This window comes from Oryzias melastigma, linkage group LG20 (genome assembly GCF_002922805.2).
Source record: "Oryzias melastigma strain HK-1 linkage group LG20, ASM292280v2, whole genome shotgun sequence".
NCBI classification, from domain to species: domain Eukaryota; kingdom Metazoa; phylum Chordata; class Actinopteri; order Beloniformes; family Adrianichthyidae; genus Oryzias; species Oryzias melastigma.
The window spans coordinates 15,052,874-15,060,820 of record NC_050531.1 but is presented as its reverse complement, the minus strand read 5'-3'; the positions used below and the strand labels follow the sequence as shown (position 1 = coordinate 15,060,820).

The following is a 7,947-nucleotide window of genomic DNA, read 5'->3' as shown; positions in this document are numbered from 1 at the left end:
CACAATGCCTTTGTCTGAAAGCAGAGCGCCAATTTTACCATTGAAACAGCCCCATGATGAAAAGCGTTATCCCTAAGAGGGCAATTTCATCACACACACGAGCAGACATAGCCGAGGACCGCAGTCACCAAACGGCTTTGACCTCACCCACTTTGTTGTTGGCGACTGTATGTCAAATGTGTCCCGGCGAAGCTAGAATAAACACGCCGCAGCTCCTGTTTCACATTCAATCCACAGTAAATGTCTGTGCTGCACCTCTGGGGGGGAGGGGTGTAGCATCTGAAGGGGGCGCTTCGATCACACCACCCAGAAATGCAGCACCCATGGAAGACATTCATTTTTCAAATATAGAAATGATCCAATTGATTTTACACCTGATTCATGAATTGAACCATGAAATGCAAACATTACCAGTTTTAATCTTAAAATATCCTCATAAAAATGCAAATGTTCTTAAAAGTTGGATCTGGAAAAGAAATCGATGACATAGTTCTTCCACTCGGCATGCAAAGAGTTGACAAAGAAGGGCGGAGCTTGAGCTCTTTACCATATATTGACCAGTTTATTCATTCAGTCAGGACATGTTTTCTGGTTGTCCCAGAATCTTACACAAAGAAAAGTGAGACGTTCCGATTCCAATTATGACCAGAAAAACAGGAAAGGAATCCAACACGGTAAGTGACCATGAAAAGCAAACACGTTCAAAGACACAAAGCATTTATGAGAGGCCAATCGAAAACTGCCAATCTCTAAATTTGCATATGTACCATTGAATCTTTCAGTATCTTTTTTTTCTTTTTAGACTTGTACCTGTTAGAAGGGGATGGGGGAGTGAAGAACGCTGAGAAAGGGGTACAAATAAAGCAGAAGATGTCAACCAAACTCCAAAGCCACGTAGATTAGAACCGTTTGCGTGTACAGCAGATGCTTGCGTGCATGCTGACATAGGCACTGATCTTGACTGGTTGTCCCGTGTTGTAGGTCCTCGGGAAAAGAGCATTGTGGGACAAATCCAAGGCAAGGACAAATCCAAAACCAGATTCAGAAGCTCTTATTGGCTTAGATTTTAGCTGTACAGAGATAACAAAAAACTAAAAAGAACAGAAATCTAAACATAAAATAGTGGCTTTACTCCAGAATTTTCCAATGATACAACGCTTTACTCTCGATAGAGGTTGACTCTACCGTTTCTTCTGCCCACAATATTTCAGCAAGCCAGTGCTGATGATTCTGGGTAATATAATAAAAAATACCAACCACGGAATACCAACCACAAGAAGCGCTTAATTTAGCTTCTTTTTACACACAAAAGAAAATAAAAGCCGTATTTAAAAACAAAAGGAAAAACACAAGGAAGAGCAAAAGCGAGCACAACGAAAAAAGAAAAAAAAAAACAAACATACGATGGATAATTAAGGCGCGTTAAAATATTGCAGAAAATTTGGCCCCTGTGTCTCAAACAGACTGCCACAACAGTCAGAGCTCCCTGACTCGAAATCACCGTAAAAATCCAGAAAAACGGAATGATGGAGGAGCTGAAACAAATAACAGAAAAGTGATCCTCTTTGGAGACAAATGTATTCTTTTGGTTTGGTCGTAGGAGTGTCTTAAAGGGAACAGTGAGGACCTCCTCTCTCAAATCAATTCAAATGATTTTTGACATAAAAAACAAAACAGAGAGACGGTTGGTGGTGGGATAAGATTGGGGTTTTGTATTTTGGGGGAGGGGGGCATCTCAAGAGTGGAATGGGCATCCAGTTCAGGCAATAGAAAAGAGTTTTTTTTTAGAACTTGATATGACAGATGGCAATTCAGCGCCCCTGAAGGTCCTCCCTCTGACTAAAACCAGAAGGCAGAGAAAAATAAACGAAAACAGGAAAGGGACAGGAAGTCAAGTTTCTGAGATACAAAGTGATGCTGACCCTCTTCGTTTCACCTTATTTATTTTTTTTTTGGATTCGGACAAAGTGTCCTTCCCAACAAGGACCCCCTCAGCTCCCCTGTTTGTTAAAAAGGCTGGGGGCTGATGGAGTCAGCATTAAGTTAAAGGACCGCCTTCGCGCGGCGGATCACAGTCAGTCTGTCCGGATGTTTCAGAGGCTCTGAGTAAAGGTGTCAGACCACCCAAGAGGAGGAGGAGGCGGCATGTGTTTTTGAGAAACATTTCCAAAGTCGGCTGTCCTCCTCGATAAAAGTGAGGCTTTTTTTTTTTTCTTCACCAGCCTCTCCCTTCACTCCCGCCCCTTTGTGTCTTTCGAATGCGTCAGACCCATTCCTGCATGGAGCGTTTGCAGTACAGTATGTGGCGCGGCGTGCCCTTCTTCTTGAACTGCACCACGGTGTAGACAACCATCACCCCGCACAGCGCGAGCACGCACGGGATGATGATGACGATGGCCTTCACTGTGTCCGCCCCGTTTTCCAGCTCGATCACCACGTCCGTGTTGCCGTCGTCGGCCGGTGGACGGCCGGGGTCGATCGGCCTGAGATCGCAGCCCATGAAGTCTTTGAGGATGGAGCGAGGGTAGCCCGGCTCCACCCGCAGGAGCTGGTTGTTGAACTTCCAGTATTCCTTCCCCTTGTAGAAGTAGGTAAAACCTACAAGAAGAGGACAGCAAACATAAAAAAGTTACTCACAGTTTCAATATTTGTTGGCAAAGCTACCACCCAGCTACAGGTTTGAGTCATCTCTGTTCTGCAAGCATTATAACCAGTGTCAAATTTACTGTGAGGAACAGTCATTTGGTTTCTGACTCTAGTGCATACTTGAGTACCAAGAATGCTAGCACCCCCAAAAAAACTTTGCATGTGTGATTTTGTTTGTTTCAGAGGTCAATTAAAATCTTGAAGGGCAAACTCTCTTGAGCTAACTCTAAAACTACATTCACAAAATGTGACGCATGTTCAAGAATGCACCCTAGTGTTCCCACTGAAATGTTGCTATCTGATCTTTGCACGTCCGCTTGGTGCGAAACGAAAAAGCGATGCAAATCTCACAATTCTTGATCAAGACATTTTCTTTCACAGCTTTATTCTGATGTTTGAAGGACTTAGTGTTATATCATTCCGATAGGGAATAAACCGCAGTTATTCTCCAGGATCAATTTTCAAACGGTTGGCACTTTCATGAACTGAAAGTAACACGATCCATACGTCACTACCTAATCTGAGTGCCTGATTTGTTAAATTTGACCTGATTTAACTTTGAACTTAAATTCAATAGCTACAGGGTTCTGTACTATGAGCTACAAAAACATCTTAAAATGTGCACAGCTATACGTAAACTCTAGAGTTTTGAACGCAAAAGCATAAAATGCACATTTATGCACGTTCACATACTACTAAAAAACTATATAGTGCAGGACTATATAGAGGCCTGGATTTTAAATGCAATTCAGACATCACGCTCATTACTTCTTTAACATTGAGGTCTATATTCAGCAATGTAGTGAGCATTGATGAACACTGGTTTTTCGCAAAGACTTCTGGGAAATTTCTAGGGCACTCAATTTTTGAATTGTAGATTCGGACACAAGTACAACATGGCAAACACACTGTCTTATGTTCCAGGAAATGCTAATTCCCTTTGTCTGCAATGCAGCTGCATGAAGGTAAAGTGACAGTAAAGCTTGACTGACTGACTGATTGAAATACTAATTGGCAGAGTGCTAACATGATAGGCAAGTATTCCCTCATTTTTGAAGATTATTTCCTAGAAACGCAAAACAAATGGCAACATGATTACTACGTTTTTGTGCATACCTCCATAACATTTGTTATTTTTTGCACCACTCCTGACATGTCTCTCCCTGTTCCTAATTAAATCTGTCATAAAGAAAAAAAGGTGTCCTCTAGCAGGGCGTCAGGTCCACATCCACGATCACACAACCGTTCAGAGAATGTCACTGACAACAAAAGCTGCTCTTCAAATCACAAGAGGAACATTTCCTTTTTGACAGGAACCAGACACTCAAATGAACGGGTCAAATACTGCAGTCAGTCATTACTGAGTCAAGTTGGGGTTATTCGACTGGCTTTAACATAGAAAAACACAACGGCTACAATAGATTCTTTCTTTGTGTTTATGAAAACGCTGTATGTTCCTGAAAACAAACGCTGCTGTGTCCTGAAAAACTCTCAACTACAGACTCATCTGAATATATGTGTTGTGTAAAACTAAGCTGAGCAGCACAGCTGAAATTTCAAGCTCTCCTCCTTCTCCTCAGCCTCCTTTGTACGTTGTGTCTTGCGATTCATTATTCATGCACGCGCCACACTTCTGTGTGAAGCCGAAGGAAGAAATGTTGTAAATTTGCAGCAAAGAGGGACGGAGCTTTCTTGAGGCGCTTGTTAGGTAGAGATGTTGCTGCTAAGGAGATGCATAGGGCGAACTCTTAAAAGATTTATTTCAGAAAGACACAAAAAAGGTATCAAAATGCATGAAAGGAAAAAAGGAGATGGCATTAACTCATCGTACAAGTTTAATTAGGCTGACAGACCAGGCCTGCATTTTACAGCTGATTGACAACAGCTGGTGCATTGTAGAAATGACCAAAGTGGAAGTTTGAATACAGGAGGCTTTGGTTTCAAAAGATAAAAAAAGCAATATTGAGTCCTGTTTTGGCAATCTAGGGTTCACGTTCAGTGTGCGAAAGATTAAAAGTTTTTGCGTAAGTTTACATATCTATTCCTGCTCCACATTGTCGGTTACTGTTTGAGTTTAGAGCCATTTTCTTTACTTCTTGCAACCAAAACAAAATGTATTAGCTCTTAAAACTTGGTTTTTAACATGCATCAACACTGAACTGATTTTTCATACCAGCAAAACACAAACAAGGTTGGTCCAAAGAGGAGAACTAGTAAAACTAAACTAAAAACATTCGGTTTGGATCTTGAGTATAGGGAACAGCGCTGGTTGGATGCTTGCTGTTGTCAAAATACCTCTCCACCTATCAATGGATTTCATCGTGAGACGACAGAGGCTCCGCCCTAAGTGGTCCATTCTATTTTTCTATGGACCTTCAACCAGCGGGGAACCAGAAAGGGTACAAGTCGATCATGTTTAATGGGTCAATTTTACATTGGAAATGCTCTAAGTAGCGATCCAGTCCGGTCCGCTCAGTGGAAACGAAGCATAAAACAACCAACGCACTTTGGCATACTGTGACTCTGCCATGGTCAGTGTGAAGCAGCTAATTCTGAAGAGGCAGCAGCTTTTCCTGTTGGTGTTACTTTTACTGACGTAAAGTGTTGCATATCTGTTCTAAGCCATTTAAAAAGCAGCGACAGAATCAGTGGATTTACTTGATTTCGTGAACTCTTCCCTACTGTGACGTGTTACATATCCGTGTTAGGCTGCTATTCTCTGTTTCAGAATCTGCTGGGATGATGTGAATTGCGTAAAAAGTTACAATAATGGAGAGTATGTACAGACTTGAGCACAAGTTTTTGTGTTTGTTCCTCTCTAGACAGGTTTTGCTTGAATACATTATTGATGAGATAGCCCTGACTTGGCTATTTAGAAGTGTTTGTGTGTAACTAGCACACAAGTTATTATATTTATGCAAGTTTCAAGTACATCTTACGGTTTTACATGAGATATGTGTGTGGCTAAAACTACCTCAAACATGCCATGGTGTGAGGGTGTAAAAACAGTCTGTTTGCTGGTGAAAATAGGAAAAATACACAGGCGCTAATGTGTTTGAGCCAACCGCTGTTCGCAACACACCACCCATTGACTTTTAACAGTTAGAATGTAACAGAACTGGGATTTTCAAATTAAAGCAATGTTGAAATATTTCATACGTGTTAAATGAGGTCTGTAAAATCTATTTTTCAATGCTAACAAATGCATTGATGCTTATTAGGCAAAACACAGATTTTGATCTTATTGGTGCACAGCTTGTCATTTTTGTGTTTTTGTTTCTAACACATTCTAATTGAAAAAGCTTTCTATATATAAAGAAGAGGAGCCATAGGAATGGCATAAAGAGGAAGAGAACATGTAAAGTCAGATGGGCTGAGCTTCCATGGGTTAGAACCAGGTCAACGACGCCCTCAGGCCCTAAAATCATGTTGCCTGACATGCATTGTCAGTGGCACACGCAATTATGTCTGGTTATCTGGGTCAATGCTATCAAAGTGCCACTTGACATAGTGTCTCTGCAAACAGCCACGCCAGCAAACAAATGTGGGCTGACACACATTTGAGCAGAGTTTCAAACACCCATCGACCCGTTGGATCCGACTCCATCCTTCACGCTCTGATTGATGCCCGCTCCACCTGCCCTCAGCCGGAGACGTTCTCCGCTACAGATCTGGCAGCAGATCTTTGGCACAGATGGGCTGAGCATCCAACACCACCTGCTCCGCTTTTTCCAACTGCGTCGCTGCCAACAGCGCACTCAAACCCACCTGGCTGTTTTATCCAATCGAGGACGCTTCTTCTCTCCTCACACTATCTGATTGGCCAATTGGTGATCTCGTTGAGAGCTACAAATCCCATCCTATCATTCCCGATGAAGGCCAGTTGGCTTAAACTGGAATAGGGACCCAGCAGTGGTCTTGTACTGTCTACTTTCCACAGTCCTCCTCCTGCTGGCTCTTATGGTCCACTGAGCAGGAGGAACTGATTATGAAATGTTTTCCTTTTGACACAATTTATACAAAAAAAAGGAGATTGAAACTTTACTCCTGGATACACACGTCTCCTGTTTTCACAAATCAAACACTGCCTGTTTCTCTTGATGATGCACGCACGGAAGCAGGCCACCCACTAAGAGTCACTTTATAACTGGGGCAAATTTCAATCAATGCCCCACTAGTTTAGCTCCCACGCAGCATGTTCCTGGGACTAGCTGAAATCTATGCCGCCCGGCACATGACTCATGCTGTCACAGTCAAATCAGAGTATCGGGGAGAAATCGTACCAGTTGCTTTGTCGACGAAGGCCCCCTGTGGTGAATCAGGCACGCCCCTCCACACCGAGATGGGCTTTGGATAGCCAGGGTCCATAGTTCCCAATTCTTCACTGGCACGCCAGTACCTAGATGTAACAAAAGATGTCTTTTCATTTTTGGGTTTAGACGTTCCTTCTTTTGGAGATTACCAGTATGTTTTTTTTTTCAGTTAACCATACTCCCTTTAGAGTTGATTAGCTTGATTCTAGGGCTAGAAGATCAGGACTGGGAGGATTTGAGTCACTTTATCTAGATCAATGACTAATAACTAAATCCAAAACTTTTGATAGTCACAGACTTTTAAACTTTTTCTATATCATTTATAGTTAAATATATAAAAACATAATAAAAAAAGAGCTTAAGAGCAGCATCTTTCCTGTTCTTGCAGGCTACCAACTTATTCTTTAGGAATTGACACATATGTGGAGATCAAACGAATTTAAATCTTCAGAAATGGGTCTAATCTAAAGCGTTGCTCCCATTGCACCCACCTGTCCCCTTTAAAGAAGTAGGTCTTGGCTACGTCTTCCCACCACACAGCGGTCTCAAAGCTCTGGGAAGGCATTCCACGAGCGAACTGGGTGATGTCCTTTGGGTATCCACGCTGCAACATCGTGTCCTTAAATACCCAGAACTGTTTCCCTGCACCGCAAGTAAAAACCAAAGAGAAAATGTAATTACAAGGACAAAAATGGGGTGTTAAGGGCTTGTACTGGGGGAACTTTGGCAAACTCATTGTGCTGAACTGAAATGAAAATGAAATGACGATCCTCAAGGGAAAACCAAACAGAAACAGATAATACTTTTGTAACCTTATAAGGCCAAATATATCAACACAGTTTTATTTTTTGGATAATGCAGCTCAAACATGAAAACAGTGAAATGTGTTATTTTTTATCCCATCATTCTGAATCACATCAAGTGTCATTTCATTTTCTCCATTTCTTCCCTTTGCCCTCCTTCCTGTGAAGTAATTAGGTTAAACGGT

The 7,947-nt window shown here is 42.0% G+C and overlaps 1 protein-coding gene across 2 annotated transcripts in view; it reads right to left on the bottom strand.

Annotated features, from left to right (window-relative positions):
* Positions 1-539: 539 nt before the first annotated feature.
* The window catches only part of LOC112151285 (matrix metalloproteinase-16), a 75,338-nt gene continuing 67,930 nt past the window's right edge, over positions 540-7,947 (bottom strand). For both annotated transcript variants that reach the window (XM_024280120.2, XM_024280122.2), the window contains 3 exons: positions 7,451-7,601; positions 6,930-7,045; positions 540-2,598 (listed from right to left, as the gene is read on the bottom strand). In XM_024280120.2, the coding sequence (XP_024135888.1) occupies positions 2,264-2,598; positions 6,930-7,045; positions 7,451-7,601 (602 nt within the window). In that variant the 3' untranslated portion in view covers positions 540-2,263. The remainder of the gene's footprint in view (positions 2,599-6,929; positions 7,046-7,450; positions 7,602-7,947) is intronic.